General features: G+C 35.8%; 1 protein-coding gene across 1 annotated transcript in view; it reads left to right on the top strand.

Annotated features, from left to right (window-relative positions):
* The first annotated feature begins 7 nt into the window (after positions 1–7).
* LOC117296238 (protein phosphatase 1 regulatory subunit 37-like) overlaps positions 8–19830 on the top strand; it is a 60944-nt gene continuing 41121 nt past the window's right edge. Inside the window, exons 1-2 of the mRNA XM_033779096.1 lie at positions 8–385; positions 1934–2031. Coding sequence (XP_033634987.1) covers positions 202–385; positions 1934–2031 — 282 coding nt within the window. The 5' untranslated portion in view covers positions 8–201. The remainder of the gene's footprint in view (positions 386–1933; positions 2032–19830) is intronic.

The following is a 19830-nucleotide window of genomic DNA, read 5'->3' as shown; positions in this document are numbered from 1 at the left end:
TGTAAACATGGCGTTCACCACGTAAGGGGAATTTTGTGAATCAGTTTCTCGAGTTTATTAATCCATTCATGTTCAGATTACATGACTCAGGCCAGGATGTAATTCTATTGAGATTATCACGCAGCTAGCATTCGGACAGTGATTTCAAATTGACTGCTTAGGAATGCGTTTTGGGAGTCTAAAAACGAGGCGAAAGAAATAATGGAAAACCAGCCGAGCGTAATGCCTGGGCCGATCATCAAGCCGACGGCGGCGAGTGAGGACGGCAAGTCACCCAACGTGTCGCCCTCCAAGAAAAATAAACTTCCCGGACGACATGTGATGTTTGCTGAAGACGAAACTATTGTTTCAAAAAAACTCGACCCTCCAAACCCATGGAGACATGGTAGGGTTTTTTAGTTGTAACTTGTAGGAAATTAATTTGTTTTTCCATATGCACCTACTATAATATACTATACTACTAGGCACCTACACCTACCAACCATGCCTACCAATTAATATTAATTAATTGTTTCAAAACAAAACATTGTTTTTTTTTTACCCATTTCCACATGTAAAGGCAAGCGTGGTAAGACTAGAGCAAAATTAATAATAATTTTTAACGAAAACTCTGTAACGTTTCAGGGAAACAAAGTATGATTTTTAAAGGGGCGGGGCAAAACCTAACCTTGACCTTGTTCCCATTTTGATTTCTAGATAGAAATATCCGAGATAGCCAAACCACTGTTTGTGTTTCTTTATAAAATCATGGTTGTGTAGGTTTTTGTTAGGTTCCCATTTTTTGTACCTGATTATAATGTACAAACCCAGGAAAATGTTCTTTATGTTTTGCCTACTTTAATGAATAATAATATCATCTGATTCTGATCCCAGTGACCGAAACACAAAAACAAATTGTAGGCCTATCAATCATTCTTGTTGAGTGTAATTTTACATTACCAAAACTTAATCATAGACAGTCACATAGTGACTGCCTGACAGGGGGACCATTGAGCATTCCAAGGAGGAGGCTACAAAATAGTGGAAAATATAGAAAAAGAAGTTATAGGAAAGTATTCCTGTTTCTATGAATAGCGATACATTTTAAGGCCGGATTAAACAAGTACACAGCCTACACAGGTAGGGAGTTCCAAAGTGCTGCAAATTGGAGGGATGTGATTGAGATGATGAGGCTGAAACACATAGTGATAGAGTCCCTCTGAGCACATAAACCATAGAGCAAGGAAGCACACACCACCTATAAAGCAAGCTTAGAGATAGCCCAGGTTGGACTCATCCGTTGCATACAACGCTGTGTCCTTCCAGGGCTAGCTTAGAGAGTTAGAGGCAACTCCTATCAAATAACAACTCACTGCTGGATTCTGTCAAGTAAGGATTATACAAAGACTCTGTAGTCTTAGGTAGAATTTCAGAACATTTGCCACTAATGTTTGATTTTGTGTCTTTGTTTAATAATATAATAATAATAATAATAAAGAATATTTTTAGGGCGCCACCAAAATGCGCCAAAATGAGGTGCTCAAGGCGCACAGGAGGGGAAACCACACACAGCAAGGAAAATAGGACAAATAGACCAATTACACATAGGCGAGATTAAACAATGTGGTTTTCAACTTAAAATCTGTTATTGTGTATCCTTACCTTATCGTTATTTCTACTTATTTATTTTAATTTATTTTGTATTCTTATTATATATTTATTATTTGCTATTGGTTGTATAATTTTCTGTTTTTTAATGCTTTGTGTACTACATGTATATTATGTTAAATCTATATTAATTTTATTGTGTACCCCAGATGTGGGGCAACAGATCTATGTATGTATTTGCTTTTGTTGTCCCTTGCCCATCTCGGGGTATATTGTCAATGTATTATGTTTTGTACTGTTGTGGCAAATAAAATAATAATAATAATAACTTAAAATCTTGTTTCAGCCAAAGATATCAGTTCCGAGGAACTTCAGGCAGCGTATCAGGCGGCATGCTATACAATGAAGCTCAAACCAAATACCAAGATAGTTCAACAACTACAGGTAAGTCCCCGTCTCAAATCAATCTTGATTCAATGCTGTAAAATTCCAAACATTTATTTGTGTTATTTTGATCAGAGCATTTGGGCTTATTTTATTGAAACATTGAGTCGTTACACCATTGATTCTATTACAGAATCACTCATTTAGAGACATTTTCTGCGTATCACTTTTCTTCACTAGATTGTATCTCCACCATGCCTAGTTTCCAATCGACTCGTGTCAAGTATCCAATCCTACTCATGTAGGCCTAGATGCTGTTACTCAAAATTTCACCAGGTTGTATTCAGAACTGCAAAGGGTGGGGTTTGGATCCCGCCCGAGTAATGCCTGTGATTTTTTTTCACAGAACTCTGGAAAGTACTGAGTATACAGTGCTAACACACATCGGTGTATATAATTGGTAAAAACCAAAATGTTTATCCTCGATGCAAATTTAACATATAGGTTGTATTCACTATGCAAAAATCCTCCTACTCAAGTACAAGTTGTAATCGCAAACCTCACTAGATTGTATCTCCACCACGCAAAGGTTCCAATCCTACACATCAGGATTCTAAGTGGCAGTTAGTACCTTTCTTCTTTTACAGGCCAGAAACTTCAATTTTTCTTTTTTAATTCCATTTAAATTTCGAAAAGGAGGGTTTTATACGTCAAGTTTACAAGGTTGGATTTTTGTCAGTTCCACTGTAGATGCAGTGACTGTTCACATGGTGTGTTTTAGAACAGCTTACCCTGGTGAACTATGATCAGTTGAATATTAATTACAATAACATACATAAATGCACTTGGCTCTCCAGATTGTATCACGATAAATGGTATCATGCTGGTATACAGATTGCACTGTTACCTAAACATTATAACACAGCAGCAGCAGCACAGAGATGGCAGATATTTTTAGTAAATTTATAATTTAGTTCCAGGGTGTAAAAACCTGTGGAGACACTGGTACATGTACTACATGTAGTAACGCCTATAATCTCCACACAAAGGTTGTTTGCATAAATAAAAAATAAGGATATTATAGCCGTTAAAGTAAAAACGAAAAATTCACAGCTGATATATTATGAGCTGGATTGAACACAAAAGAATTAAACGAGAAAATAGAAGTGACTGAACTGCAAACTGCAACCAACCAAAAGGACCTGGTATAAATGAAAAAAAAACCCCAGACAATTAGGCCTAAACAAATTTCATCTTTGAGAAAGCAAGACAGTTCATTTTTAAAAGGGCAAGCTTCCATTGTAAAATCTTAAAGTATGTGATAGTTTTAAAGGGGCACTAAGGCGAAGACCAGGGCACTGGAGGCGCTGGGTTCCGAGGCCTCCTAGTTATTCCAGGCCTGGTAAATGGCCTGACAGTTCAATCAACCCTAGCAGAGTTTTTCTCAAAGACGATACACCTTTATCACGCTGTCACCATCTTGGTCACCATCTTGTTCACCATCTTGGTCACCATCTTGGTCACCATCTTGGTCACCATCTTGGTCACCATCTGATTCAATAACAGTAATGAATGCTAACATTCATTGCGCAAACATGGCACCAGACTAATATTTCGTCCAGCCTCAGTTTGGTTACAATGACTTGGAATGGAGTAAAATCAAGATGGCCACACCCTGATGAAGGTCTATAACACCACACATAAAACACATACAAGTGTAACAGAAGCAGTCAAGTGGAAATACATGAATAGACAGAGAGGCAAAAAAGAAGTAAATACACATACTTGTGATAAAGTACATATACTTATTCTTTGTTAGCTAAAAGCTTGCGCTTAATGAGATTAAATGGATAATGATTTAAACAGGAAACATTCCAAGTCATTGAAAGCTTTCTTAAAAGGATTGTCTCAACTCTTCTGTGTTTCTTGGCTGAACTAGTTTAATCCAGAACACACATGTGTAGCATGTCATGGCCGAGCGTTCTAGAGCACGCTCTAGTGGCTGAGTCATTTGAGAATGTAGTAGGTTCAAATCCTGGTTGTGACACCTGTATCCTTGAGAAGGACCCTAAACTTTGGTTGCTTCTCATCACCAGGTGTATAGGGAGTATGTTTAGGACCCGATGAAAAAAAGGTTTTAATAATAGTGCCAGTTTAGTCTGATTTCCAACGGAGAGTGTAGTAGGTTCAAATCCTGGTCGTGACACCTGTATCCTTGAGAAGGACACTAAACTTTGGTTGCTTCTCATCACCAGGTGTATAGGGAGTATGTTTAGGACCCGATGAAAAAAAGGTTTTAATAATAGTGCCAGTTTAGTCTGATTTCCAACAGAGAGTGTAGTAGGTTCAAATCCTGGTCGTGACACCTGTATCCTTGAGAAGGACACTAAACTTTGGTTGCTTCTCATCACCAGGTGTATAGGGAGTATGTTTAGGACCTGATGAAAAAAAGGTTTTAATAACAGTGTCAGTTTAGTCTGATTTTCAACGGAGAGTGTAGTAGGTTCAAATCCTGGTCGTGACACTTGTATCCTTGAGAAGGACACTAAACTTTGGTTGCTTCTCATCACCAGGTGTATAGGGAGTATGTTTAGGACCTGATGAAAAAAAGGTTTTAATAATAGTGTCAGTTTAGTCTGATTTTCAACGGAGAGTGTAGTAGGTTCAAATCCTGGTTGTGACACCTGTATCCCAGAGAAAGACAATAAACTTTGTTCTCATCACCAGGGAGTTTTGGGTGTTTTGTCTGAGTATGAATGATTAGCAATCTGTGTGCCCATTTGGCTGCTGTTGCTCCGATTTAGCTTCACTGCTTACGACCTTATGAAAAGAGGTAACCAGTGTCAGGAAGGATACATTTCCAAATTGAGTCTGTTTTTGTTTGCCCATGGAAAACTTAAAAAATGTGATTAAATACAGGCTGAAATGTTTATTAAAGCCTACACTGTGTGTACTGTGTAATGTTTGTCATCCCCCGTACTAACCTCATAAAATATGCTTTTTTTTCTTTTTCAAGGACTAAAAATCATGTTGCAGTAATTTGATTTTAGAGCCTCATCTACTGGGCTTGAAAGGGCGCATAATAAATACATCGATTAATACTACTATAATCCATCCGGGTCACAAAGGTCATTGCCTTCGTTGCTTTGGTGCCCATAAGAACTATTCTCAAAGGATATTCTGGAATTCTAACTGGGGTTTTCCATCTTCAGGAGCAGATCCAATTTCTGAAATTGAGATACGATTAGGGTGTCATAATTGATTTAATGGCTATCCTGTTGCTAAGTCATTAGGCCACATGCCTGCGTGTCTGCCTCGGTCCCAACATTTTTGCTGCTTCCAGGATCTCTGATGTGTGTCATGGTTTAGCAAAAACGAAGAAAAGAACAATACCCGGCTTTTAGCTTTAGTAGGCCTAAACGCTGTCAATGTGAAAATTACTTTCGGCGTTTTGTCCGCTGAAGAGTTGCATGCCTGATTTTTGCTACATCAAAATTTGTGATAACATCAAAAATTGTTGAAATAGGGCCTATCAAAGTTTTTGATATTTCGATATGTTTATAAAGTGACATCGGCAATAGCCTACCAATGTTAAAACAAAACAAAAAAAGGGGCGTATTTTAGTATTTTTGATGGAAGTTTCTGTGCATAGTCTAGAGCACATAATTCACGCTTTGGTGGCTGAGTCATCAGAGAGTGTTGGTTCAAATCCTGGTCATGACACTTGTATCCTTGAAAAGGACACTTAAACACTATAGTTGCTTCTTTTCACCTACATGGTGTATCCAAACATAAGCATAAAATAACAAGCCTGAAAATTTGAGCTCAATTGGTCATCGGAGTTGTGAGAACATGTAGAAAGAAAAAACACATTGTTGGACAAATTTGTGTGCTTTCAGATGAATAAAAGACTTCTAGCCAGAAGTCTTTTATTATCTCAGTGAGAAATTACCTCTTTCTCAAAATCTGCGCTACTTCAGAGGGAGCAGTTTCTCACGACGTTTTATAATATCAACAGCTCTCCAATGCTCGTTAATATTTGTAAACCTTCCCTAAGTAGAAATAAACATTTCTCTTTTAAACTCAGAAACTGATAATTCTGAGAAGACCATTTCAATCATTGAAAAGCAAAGACATAAACTATGTTTTTTTTCTTTTCATATGAATCCTTGAGGAAAAACAAAGACAGTGTTTGTGCATTTCTTTTGGGCTTCTTGTAATGGTTGGAGTCTGTTTGTGTGAAGTGGGCGTGGCTTTATTAACGTGGAATTTCGTCACACTTACAAATATGATAAATAATCTAACACTACAGGTTGAAACAGAACCTCAATTATTAATCTCTTTTTCCTAATTATCATTTTGACAGTGTGATGTTGCTGTTATTGAGATTGTAGACAAATTTCAATCGATAAAGGATATTTTTTTTCTCTTTATTGAAATTTTACATGTTTACATGACATCAGATAATGCAAACTGTTCCCAAGGCAACATAATCATTTAATATTCTCATGATTGAACTATACATGTAGAAAACCATACATGTATGTGAAGCCTTTTCTCTGAATAAAGCTTGTTGAAGCTGTCACATCCCCAAACTCCAATACCTGTAATGACTACCAAATTTCATGTTGTTGAAAAAGGGATGCTGACCAATTTCATCTGCCTAACAGGCCTGTGCATGTATGCTTCGTTTTTTTTGAAAGGGCAAGGGCACCATGGCATTTTATCCTTGGTAAAGGGCACCCTATGAGGGAACTGTAAATTTCTACTGGAGCATTTCAAGGGCACCCAGGCAATGACCAGGGGGCATGGAGGCAACCACCTATGTTGCCTCTGTGAAGTATCAGACCTGGCCCTCATATTGATTTCACATATTTGTATGCCTCAAAGTCAAACAAGAAACCCATCTCTACCGAGTCTCTTCCCCAACCATCTACTTATCATAAACCTGCTACCATCATCATGTTCAATACATCATCATCTACCGCAGCTAGCTTAAACTCATTGCTTCCTGTATCATATACAATCATTCCTCCCTTGGAGGTGGGTGGTGGGGGGGGGGGGGGAATGACGGCATCAACCTCTCTGTGTTACATTCGAGAATCGCCGGCAATGGATCTTCTTTGATCTAATAAAGGGGAATGCATGACCTATTTTGGCTTCGAACTGATTGTTTCGCTGCTCGCTCTAGGCTCATGTGATACTCTTGATGTAATTTAATTCCGTAAACAAAATGGAAGAAATTACTAAATTAAAGTAATGCCAGATTTGAATGTTTACAGTAAGTCTATTCTGTGTAAATTGTAATTGTTTCTACTGATTTGTGTCCACATATATATGTACATCTACAGATAATTTCCTAGTCCAAATGTAGTGAGTTTTTCCAAAGTTAATGTATTTTCGTGTACACAACAAATTCTATTAAAAAAATATGATTTAAAGACTTGGCAAATTTGTAAAGTGAAAGTGTTCCCTGTATTGCAGTTAAAAAACAGTCATGGGGCTCTTCCTATTTTAGTCTGGTTTTCAATAGTTGTTCCATGGGAAATTTTAAAAACTGACCTGAAAAGACTTTTAAGGCCAACATCATGTGTAAAAGTGTTCAACCCTTCTACTCGATGAAATTGTCCCACTTTTTTCCCAAGGACCATAGTAATATTAATAATTTATTTATTTATATTGTGCCCATTCCATAAAATGTACACAATAACAAAATAATTATAAAAATAATTATAAAACTAATTTTACAACAGGAAAATATACAGCAATCCAAACAAATGAAATACATGGAACTTACAAAACAGCCCGACAAGTAAAAATTGCAAAACATTAAGACAGTTAACCCAAATACATTAGTAAAAAAACAATATAGAGATAAGTCTTACAATTACAATATATCATGCCTGTAAAATAGAAAATTCACTTTACTTTTAAGATCCTCTTTAAAGGTTACCCCTTCTCCAACATGGAAGGAAAAAAGAACAATCCTGTCTGGGCAAGACATAAATCTATCAGAATTCTTTTTCTAAATTGACTAATAACAAACAAGAAGTTTTTCTGTGACTAGCTAGTAACACTGACAAATATGACAGGTAGACAAGCACAGGGCAACAAAACAAACAAATGAATGCAACGTTGTGGAATGATGGATGAGTATTTAGAGTGTGGCAATATCTAGCATCTATGTGAGGGTACTTGGATGTAATTAAGAAAAGCAACTGTGATATCTGTCTGATCCGCCAATCATCTTAAATTGGCTGAGGACAAGCTTGAGATTTATTTTAAAATTTTGAAAATGTTTACATAAATTAACTGCATAATTCACTATAGGTATTTTTGCTCTTACAAGTATGTACTTCAATTGTTGCTATACCTCATTAAAAACTTCTTTATTCAGGGTGCCAAGAAGCCATCCATCCTGTTACTGATGTATAACTAATGATACTTTTAAATAAACAAAGTTTAGGTAATGATAGAGTGAGGACTTTGATAAAAAATTTGTGATAGAAATAGAAATGCAACTTACATGTCATTATAGGGAATGACTTTTCCAGAAGTTTCGCATTGCAAAATAATTAGACTGAACTTGTTTGCGCACATTGAATGATATGAGTAGCAAATTGGTGAATTTTGAAAAGAAACTGAGACATTTCAATGAGCATTTTCCGAAGCTTTTATTAGGAAAATCGTTCACTGAATTAGTATTTCACGTTATTTTTGTAATGTGTTCAAACAACATTTGAATGACATAAAATTGTGTGTCGAACACATTAATTATGTTGTTTACAAGCACACATTTGAGGAGAAATCAAGGTGTAGTGTGTATAGTGAACATTTAGCAAAAGCTGAACAATCAATGATGCAAACAATTTCCCTGTATCTTCAATGAGAGAAAAGACAAAACTCCCCAAGGCAAAAAGGGCCTTTCCATTTCTTTGATTAAAGATTGGGAGCTCTAGTAATACAGGTCAGTCAGTGGGTCACGCATAAAGCGCTTCCAGGGAGATGGCTAGTCAAGCTATTAAAACAAACCCAACCTACTAGAAGCAAGTCATGTAAAGTTCACTGACTAGGCAAATGTCATCTCGGGAAAATAATGGCTCGGACGCTGAAAAAGTAGAAGGAAGATGGATGGCTCATTTGTAATCATCACATGAATTTATTGAATATATGTTTTGTGATGTTTCACAATAAATCCCACATCATTTACTTAAAGATAAATTTGTCTTTTAAAGGCAAAGCATACCCTTGGTTTTTGGAACAATTCTATTGTATTTGTAGATCATATTCATTATAAGCTATTGTGAAAATTTCATTTCAAAAGGTGGATCAGTTATGTCCATGCAAGAAGAACAGTTGGAATACACAGTCTGAGAAACATTTCATGATGAAACGTTTCTTAGACTGAAATGTTTTTGAATCCCTTTCTCCTAAACACTCCTTAAAAGGGAATTGTTTCTCAAAATGTTATACACTGTAAATTATCAATTGCTGTAGTGCTGCTACCAAGTATGGAGTATTTATGATGTACCGTGCTCTCTAAAGATGACAAGTAACAAGTAAAATCAACTATTTGTCGTTGATGTAAAAACAAAATGTTGAGTAATTACCAAAGTATTCATTTTAGAACAGAAGTACATTGGTTTGTTCCCAAAATCTATTTACTGCTTTAGATCTGTGGTCTCCATGTCCGTGCTACAAATTTAGCAGATTATTATTCTGCTGTATTAATTCAGCCCAGCCTGTGTGCCAGCCATCTAGGGGTCAATGCGGTTTATTCACAGACTTCATCTGGCTACATTAATCAAACAATCTACCCTCAAAGATTTAATCATTAACTCTCAGTGGAAATGTTGTGGTATTCAGAGTCTCTTTTTTTTAATTTAAATTTTTGTTGAATGAGCACGTACATAAACCAATCTTTTTTAGCAAGCCATGTGTACAAGTTCTGCCATTGCTGGCACTTGGCAGCGCACATTTCTACACAGAGACACGGAAAATCTGTTTACTTTTAATGCGAATGAAGTGTCTTCAATGATTTGTACACACAATCCTTGAAGGGACCCTGAAAGGAGAGCACACAGAATTAACATTACAAAGTATAATTGAAAGTAATGTAGACAGAAGGTGAACACTGAAACTCTGTCTTAAAAAAAACCTTGCAGATGTAATACAATTTTAACCCAATCGTGCAATTACCATGTCTATTGTACATTTATTTATTTTATTTTATTATTTATTTATTGGTAAATATACAGCAAAATGACCAGCAGCAGAAAGGGTCAAAAGGTTAAATTCACCTATTGCATTGTCTGCGCGCGTTTTCAGGATTCTGTTTCTGTAAAGTTGCAAATATTCATAATCGGTGATTCTATACATCATTATGTTCTGCTGTCAGGGAAAAAAAATGTGTAAATCGATGAGAAAGATACAAAATTTGATTAAAACGCTAAAACAAAAATGATTTGTCCATGTCTTCGTGTACCAAACAGCGATGGTGCGGTGGGGCAGCCATGACAGTGTGCAACGTTGCGTGCATGGATCCAATCTATAAAGCCAATTGTGAAGATCGCCAGACGAACAATTCGCTAGAAAGCAGAATTTGATTTATATGGTAATTGATTTATATGTAAATTACCAAGGTAACAATTTTAGTTACTTGTTCACTGCTCGCGCTGTTTGATGAACAATGTGGAGTACCTGCTGGCAAATTGCAGATTCCTTTGAAAGAATTTATTTTTAAATCAATTTGAAGATTTAATTTAAAATAATAAATTAAATTAAAATTTTTACTTGACTTTTTTCCTTCTTCAGATTAACAGTCAAACCAATCAAAATGTGTACTGCATTTTGCTGGTACCTTGGTTCTCCACCATCTACAAATATGTAAAATGAATTGCCCATTGTAATTTGTGGTGTACTGGTGTCCTATATAACGCAATGTGAATTATGCCTGGCATTATTGACTGAGTCATCCCCAAAGTGGTTCTGAATTCGTGTCTTGTGAATAGATCAGAATGAGATTTTGAAGTCTCTCTTCTCTGAGTTGGAATGTTGACTTTGGCTTCGGCGGAGTCGCTGCTATTTTTCCTCAAAATGGCCACTTTGGTTTGTTCTTGTCTGACAGTTCCTTCATGGTATCTCCATTTTTGGCATGAAGTACCATTTTTCGGTGCAGAGGAGGGATACCTCTTTACATGAGGGTAAAAGTGTCATAGAGCGTGGGATTGAGGTGGGAGGGGGTGGGGCCTCCTTCTCAGACTGTGTATATTCTACCTCCATGGTATTACAAATACGGATTATTCTTTCTGAGGTACATACATGTACATGTAGTTGATGTACATAACCGCTCCAGATTTTCGGCGATTCTCAAACACTCTACCTTTTGAAATGATTATTATAAAGGTTAGTTAAGTTGTATAAATCTACATTTATATAGAATTTTAAAAGAAATTGGCCGGTTCCAAAAACCAGTAGAAACATTATCCAGACACCTATTTCATGTAAGTGGCAATGAATTACCCTACTTAGTGTGATACTCGATCTGCTAGCATTGGGCTAACGGACTTCATACATCCAGCACAGTGGAAACTACAGGGAAAAAACATTAATTTGTTTCATTCAAGGCTGTTACTGCTTATATAACTTAAGCTTGATTAGTTATTTAAAGTTATGCATAATTACTTTTCTCTCAAATGGCAGATATATTTTTCTTCCATACTCTGTAAAGAGCAATTCCAGTACAGAATCTACTAATCAAGACATGTTTTCAAGGGATACCCTAAGTCAAACACCAGTGGGGAAAAAAGTAAACTGCCTCCCGAATCTTCTCTCTTGCCTTAGTGAACTTCCAGGGCTGCAGTAGATAAGATCCCATTATCTATACAGGTGTTTTATTCCTAGCTAAAGTACATGGAGTATATTTCTCTACCGTTTGATTCTGGTACAACCCTTGTATTTTATTGTTCTATGCAATAGAGGCACAAAACTTTTCACAACACCGGACTTGACTACTATGAGCTGTAAGAAGTCTTTAAAAGCATAAATAGTCCAAAATATTGTTAATGCCAGGCCTTTGTTGCCCCTTGTATTGGCCTCAGGATCCTTCAGTTGTTTCTTTCCAACCGAAGTGCCCTTTGCAAAATGAAAATAGCCTTGCCCTCTCAAAGATGAAATTCCATGCCTGATATGCCCAGGCTTTAACCAGTGTTGTGTGCTGACAAAAATGAGGGGAAAAAATGATTACGTCATCATAAAGATCTTTTTAACAAAGTCCATCTGTCAGTCTGATGGTCTGAGTAAGCAATGACCATTGAGATGTTCTCATGAGTTAAGTCTGTTACCAAGGGAGAACTGCATCAATTGTCACTTCAAGAGTGGACAATTTTAATTGTAATATTTTATGTAATATGTACAATGTAGATGGGTATCTGAGAGCGTCAACATCTTAGTCATGTAAAGGAATGAATATTCCCAATTCCCTCATTTTAATCCAGGAGAGGAACATTTGAATATTAGTGATCTATTTCAAGATGGTTTTTATATCGGCTTCTGCTCTTTAAAGAACATCCCCCGAGGCTCTGATGGAGCGACCGTTGGCAATTTACCACAGCACTATGTAGGATGAAAGCAAAAGCCCCTTGGGTTCAAAGATGCAGAATTCTGATGACTTATCTCAAGATAATCGCATCATCGTTCCCAGTATCATGCCTTCTCGCCATCGCGATGTCTTCAAGGACTCAACGCGCATTGTTCGTCGTCGAATCTCTAGGGTCCTATGGTGTGTTATCGAAGTCGGAGCTCACAGTAAAGCTTCTTCATCTATTTCTTGAGCAATTCTGGCTCTGTTTTCCACTACCCTGCCAAGCAATAGTGTTTACATCCCATGGGATGTTTATATCTATTGAATTGTTTTTGGTACTCTATAAATAAGTTAATCTGTTTGTATTATTTGTATGCATTATATGTCCTCATGGTTGAAACAATTGTTTAGCTTTACCGTATTTTAAAGCAATATATTTTATAGTTTTTAGCTAAAGCAAATTGAAAGTCAAATTTGTGTATGTTGCTTGAAATACATGCAAATAATACAGGGCCTTTGTCACAGTTCACTTTTCCCCATATTTGAGCAGCATTGAGATCTATTGACATAACATTGACAATGAATGTGTGTTCACAAATACTGCAAGATGTTCAGAGCTGGACCGGAGGCCCCAGGCCAGTGGATTTAAGAGTTGGGCTCAAAACCGGATAAGTCCAGCGGTTTTGAATTTGTCAATGGAATAAAAATAAGAAAAATAAATTGACTAGAGTGGGATTCGAACCAATGGCCTCCGGAAACGTGCCGGCGCTCTACCAACTGAGCTATTTAGCCCTATATTGGCGGTGTCCCTATTTTGTCAATATCTTTGTTCGGGGGTGCCAGTCAGAGGCCATACAACTGTTAACAACCCCAAAATCATTTCAAAATTTACCCAGTCAGTTTCCCTTGTGATATATGGAATAAAAATACCTCAATGTATACTATCTTTGTCAAGAAAAAAAAAAAACGTTGGCTATTGAAGCTGATAAATCTCTTTCAATTCTGTTGAGTATCTTCGTATTTACAAAGACAAATGAGATCTTCTCTTCGCGCTTATTGAACTCATTTGGTCTTGCATAAAAACTTCTGTTCCACTAAAATAGTTTGAGCTACATGCCCTGCAGAGCTACATGCCCTGCAGACCCGATGTTGTGTCTCATTTTGGCCAGATTCTCTGGCTTCTGGCTAGGCCAGTTCTTGAAAACTTCAAGACCAGGGCCCAATTTCATAGAGCTGCTAAGCACAACAATTTACTTAGCATGACATTTTTTTTGCCTTGATAAAAACAGGATTACCAACCAAACTTCCACATGATTTTCTGGAATAAGCAAACAACAGCTGAATACCTGTAACAAGCAATATGCAACAAATGAAAAATTGGTTGGTAATCCTGTGTTTATCAGGGAAGAAATTTCATGCCAAGCAATTTTTTCTGCTAAGCAGCACTAAAAAATTGGGCCACACAGTTCCAGTCGCGTTGACGCTGTACATAGAACACATCCAGTACCTGCATATCTGGCTGTCATGAGTAAAAGACTTCTTATTGATTTCTACATCTCCCTTCTCACCCTTCCTCTCTGCATGCTCCCTGAGACTCTGAGTCCATTAAATTACTGTGTCTGGCTGTTTATTCTGTACACTAGACTTATCCAGTTCCCAATAACAGTGATTCACAAACCACTCATCCAAGTGTTGTTTCTCCAACAGAGAGAGTATCTTGTATTTATTGCCTGGAGTGAACACTTTCAGTAAAAATGTCATGTTCTGTGTGCACACCCTTTTACCTACATAAAGATTTAAAACTTGTTTAAAAAATGCTTAATTTTACAATGCACATTATTCTTTTCAAACTGAACATAATTTACACATTGTATAGTTGGTCTGTAAGCAGTAACATATCTTTGTATATTTTTTATCGCAAACATGTCCGTCAGTGATATTTCTTAAAACCTGAAATTGCTAAACTGGGGACAATATGCAGTAGGTAGAGATACATGTATAGTATGTTATGGTACACTTGGATACAATGAATGAGAACATTTTGATTTCTTTGCTTGAGTATTTGACAATGGTGAACCTTGTAGTAGGTATACAAACAACAGTAAGGCTGGTTGACTCAATCAAGTCTAATGCAAGGCACTCCCCTTGAATCAACTGCTTGACCTGATACAGGGGGCACCTCCTCTAGCCTTGGCTGTTAGTAAGCACCATGACGTAAATCAGGGTAAATCTAAAGCGCTAAGCATAAAGATGCAAGCTTACAGCTTCACCAGTGAGGATTGCGTCATGATTAGTAAAGTGAGACAGCAAGAATTGTTTTTTTAGATCCTCGTCATTTTTTTAAAGATTATATGCGTATGTCTAGGAATGCCGGATGCGCGTTCACAGCTCCAGTTGCACCTGATCTGCATCAACTGTTTAAACTGGTCTTAAATACGGCCGTATGACCACAAACTCGCAAACATTATATTCAGATTGTTTCATGAAAGCTTTATGCGACTCCAGTTTCTGCCTCAGTAACCAATGAATGCTCTGGACATATATTGATTTTGCAAATGTCATACTTGGAAAGAAACACTGCAACATTTGCTGTAAACAGCGTTGTCATTAAAAATCAATGATGCAAATTTGGCGTTAGTATACAGCGTATAAGTTAGGCCTATAAAATCTACCTGTAAATAAATTGTTTATGTGAAAATGACTTTATCGGATCAGATCCCCTGCTTACCACCGAATTGCGCTTACCATCACCATTCTCCGCTTATGTTCAAGCGCAGAATGCCTAGTACTGGTATACGCTTGACGTAAGTGCAGAATTCCTGGCTTTCGCAAAGGACGATTTTTTGCCAACGGTAAGCAGAGCCATCAAGTTGGGCCCTTGTATCAAAGAACTTAAAACAAAAACAAATTTTATATTTAATATTGAAACATAACCTGTGAAAGTTTGGCTGAATTTTGTTGATCTAGGTTTTCATGGTTGTTTATTAAAAAATGAGTTGAGTGGCTATGCTTTTAAAAGTTTTATTTTTAAAAGATACAAATTTGTAAAAATGCGTCATCGATGACATTGCCTGGAATGGTGTTTCTGACAAACAAATAATTAAAACCAGTACCATGTCTATGCCAAGTTGGCCTTTATCTTTTAAAATAATTAATAGCCAATATGTTTTTATCATTTTGATAACTTACTAATGCTAGCTGCAGATATTTTGAATTTTCAGGGAAAAGATGCCAAACTCAATCATCAAATTTCAATCATTTTGACCAAAAGCATTTTACCTGGGTTAATAAGTAACTGTTTTTAGCTAAAAAATTTGTTTTTACAAACTTTTAACATCCCCCCCAGTATATTGGTCATTTTGAAGAAAAAAAATGTGATTGCATTACAAAGTATTTTCCAAAGTGCACTCACTTATTAAGTAATTTTTTTGTGATTTCCTAAAAAGTAACTAAAAACAAAATCAAATCTCCTGAAGGTCTCGATTGAATTCCCTCCTTTGGGGAAATTCTAATCTTGTACAGCAACCTTTAGGGGCATTGAGAGAGTTGTCATGGTCACATAGTCTACGTCATTATGTAATTTGATTGATTCAATTTTGGTGCAAGAGCAATGTTCCCATGTGTCTCGGCTGTTTAATGCTACCATTATCTGCTGTAAAACTTAAATGTCAAGGGAGGTTTTTGAATTTGGAATCTACATTTTTGCATTCTCACTGTTCAACCATGAACCAAAATAAACAATGGAAAAATACACTAGCGGAGTTTTAAACTTATCGGCCTAATGGACCCAAATCGTTTTAGTGAGTGTCTGCACACGTACGACCATACATGTAGGATGGTGATTACATGCCTTGAAAAATGATTTGGATCTTTTATCAGTTTTTTTCTCTCTTTATTTTGACCGCGTTGGTGGCTGGCCACTTTTATTTGATCAAGCCGAGAGCAAGGTCTATAAGCAGAGCAGCAAGCCACTCACCAAGGTCATTACTTCGCAGTGAATACCTGGTCCTCATACTGTTATTCCCATTAATAAATACCTTCAATGAAAAAGAGAGAAATTATCAGAATGTGTTTTTTTCTTTTGCTGAAATGACAATTGTTCTAGTGATGTTTAAGGGCTTTTTTTGAGGCTGTTCAAATTTTGATTGTTATCTAATCTCACACAAACAATTCAATGTTGGTGCATATCATTAAAAACAAACAGTCTATCTAATTTTTCGGTTGGTGTTTAGCTTTGCTTTGCATTATGTCGGTTTTATGTGCATGGCTATGTACCTTTTGAAATGAGTGCACCCGTCCATGCTTTACACCAATAATCTTTGCTGCAATAAAGCAAAAATAGGCTCAAAGAAAACCGTAGTTTCGACAGTCCCCGTCACAGTACATACACAATATTTGAACAACAATATGCTGGTTCAGAGACCATTTGTTTTTGTCACATATGTTAAAACACATCCTCTTACTACTTACTCATGACCATTGAACAATCATGGGTGGTTTCGTGGCTGAAACCAACAACTGTTTCGGTCTTTGCTAAGAAACTTTATTGGTTTTTACCGCAAAAACGCACCCAAGTTGATTGCATAAACTTTCCAAGGTATACAACTTCATAACAAAAGGGACATAATGAAAGTAAACAACTAAAGGAAATACCCTCTGACTCAAACAAACCATAACATGTAATATAATACTTTCTAAAACAAACATGGCAGTGAAATTGAATATGCTTCAGATGAAGAGTGCATTGGACCTGCAAATTGTAATTAAAAACAAATTCTAATATAAGTTGAACTTGATCTTTGCACAATGCTTCTTTTCCATCTCGCATGACTCTGAGAGACTTTTGTCAGCAGAAATGAAGACAACTAGTTTCTCTTTCAAGAAATTGTCTTGAAAGCCAGCTTGTAACTAGGGAATAATATCAATAGTTTTGTTTTTCACTGTTTGCTGCAGAGCTTCATGTTGAATATAAAACACACTTAATCTGTTACTAACATAGCAGAAGACAATAGATGTTGCTAATAATATATTAAAAGTGCGTGCTTTATCAGAGGCGTAAATCAAATTTAATTTCAAAAATTATTTTAAAAATTAAATATATGTTTATAAAATAAGTTTAACAAATCAGCGAAGCAAACCACGAGTAAGACTTGACCTTCATTTCTGGTTACTTGTGAACAATTAAGAGTTTTACCCAATTGATGTCTATGCGTTATAATTGCACAAATTAGGGCATGGTTTGCAAATTTGGTTTCTAAAAAATAATCATCCTTGTCTCTGGTCTTAATTTTGCCAGGTCTTAATTTTGTCTCAATATTAATTTAACAAATAATTTGTTTTATATAAAAATGTGAATTGTACTTCAAATTGTTATTCTTTGAGCATTTTTATATTTAAGATTTTTGCATGAGTGGAATTTAAAATGAAAATTTTGTTTCACACACACATTTCTTCGTTGACTTGTTTCTGGATTTGGATATGCACAAGACTTGCACAGTCTATTACGTGTGTACATTTTGTACCGTGCCTGCTAAGCCATAAAATAATGGCATTTTCCGCCACAGTGAGCATCCCCCTCCAGTTTGTGCAAGATTATCAAACGTGCATGTTAAAAAAAAAAACAACATTCCTGCACCGTACCTGACGCAAATGAAGAGAGTGACAGATGCCAACACGGCAAAATTATAATATATCATCAATTTTAATACACCAATGACCTTGGTGAGCTTTGTCTCATTCCAATGATATGATCAGTTATAGCAGAAGGACCATGGCTTTGATTAATCTAACGCAGTCATGAGATGCGGCCATCTTGGTTTGGTTGCGGTATTTGTCTTCCTTCCAGTGCTTCCACACAAAGTGAAGGAACTCTGACATGAGAAAAGAACGCCTTTTTTAAGGACCTTGGCTTTCATTGAACTTGTTAAAATGCAGCCATAAAAATGACATGGAGATGCAGCAGCCATCTTGGTTTGTTTGGGTTTTTTCCCTTTCACACAAAATGAAGGAATTCTGACGTGATAAAAGAACACTTTTGTGAGATCCATGGCTTTGATTGATCTTATGCAGTCATTAGATGCAGCCATCTTGGTTTTTGGTAGTTGTCTTCCAAACAATGCTTGATAAAAATGATACTTTAAAATAAGGGTTAAAAAAAAGAGACACAAATGCAAAAAATCGTAATTGGGGGGTCGGATGATTGCATCTGACGCAAGCGTGCAATAGAAATTAATTTGTACACGTTCAATTATATTACCTGCGGAGGCCGGCAGTGTACCACTCAGCAAAATGAATGATGTGTAATATTTTATCAATCAAAATGGCAAGAATTTATAGATGTGAGTTATAAAATAGTCAATGAGACTTGGCATGGAACTACCAGGCCCTTTGTAGGGCTGTAGCGAGAATATGGGATGGCAACCTGTTCTTTTTTCAACACTCTTTTGTATGAGTAGAGCTTGTAAATTACATGGCGTAATTTGCCTGGAAGAAGGGTGTAAGGCTCTATACCCGAACTTCCAAGTACCCCTATTCTAGTAACAAAAGGCTGTAAGCAATACTCATGAACAAAAAAAAATGCATTATTGTTACATTTTTGTTGCTAGAATAACCCCAAAGACATGTTTTACAATTTCCATAGAAACGTTCACCGTCCTTGAATGACTTATGAAAGACAGAAAACCTATCAAACTTTCATGTCAGGATAATAATAATAATAATAATAATAATAATAATAATAATAATAATAATAATAATAATAATAATAATAATAATAATAATAATAATAATAGTAATAGTAATAGTAATAGTAATAGTAATAGTAATAGTAATAGTAATAGTAATAGTAATAGTAATAGTAATAGTAATAGTAATAGTAATAGTAATAGTAATAGTAATAGTAATAGTAATAGTAATAGTAATAGTAATAGTAATAGTAATAGTAATAGTAATAGTAATAGTAATAGTAATAGTAATAGTAATAGTAATAGTAATAGTAATAGTAATAGTAATAGTAATAGTAATAGTAATAGTAATAGTAATAGTAATAGTAATAGTAATAGTAATAGTAATAGTAATAGTAATAGTAATAGTAATAGTAATAGTAATAGTAATAGTAATAGTAATAGTAATAGTAATAGTAATAGTAATAGTAATAGTAATAGTAATAGTAATAGTAATAGTAATAGTAATAGTAATAGTAATAGTAATAGTAATAGTAATAGTAATAGTAATAGTAATAGTAATAGTAATAGTAATAGTAATAGTAATAGTAATAG

Source organism: Asterias rubens, chromosome 1 (genome assembly GCF_902459465.1).
Source record: "Asterias rubens chromosome 1, eAstRub1.3, whole genome shotgun sequence".
NCBI classification, from domain to species: Eukaryota; Metazoa; Echinodermata; class Asteroidea; order Forcipulatida; family Asteriidae; genus Asterias; species Asterias rubens.
Note: the sequence above shows the minus strand (reverse complement) of the source record. Positions and strands in the feature narration are given on the sequence as shown.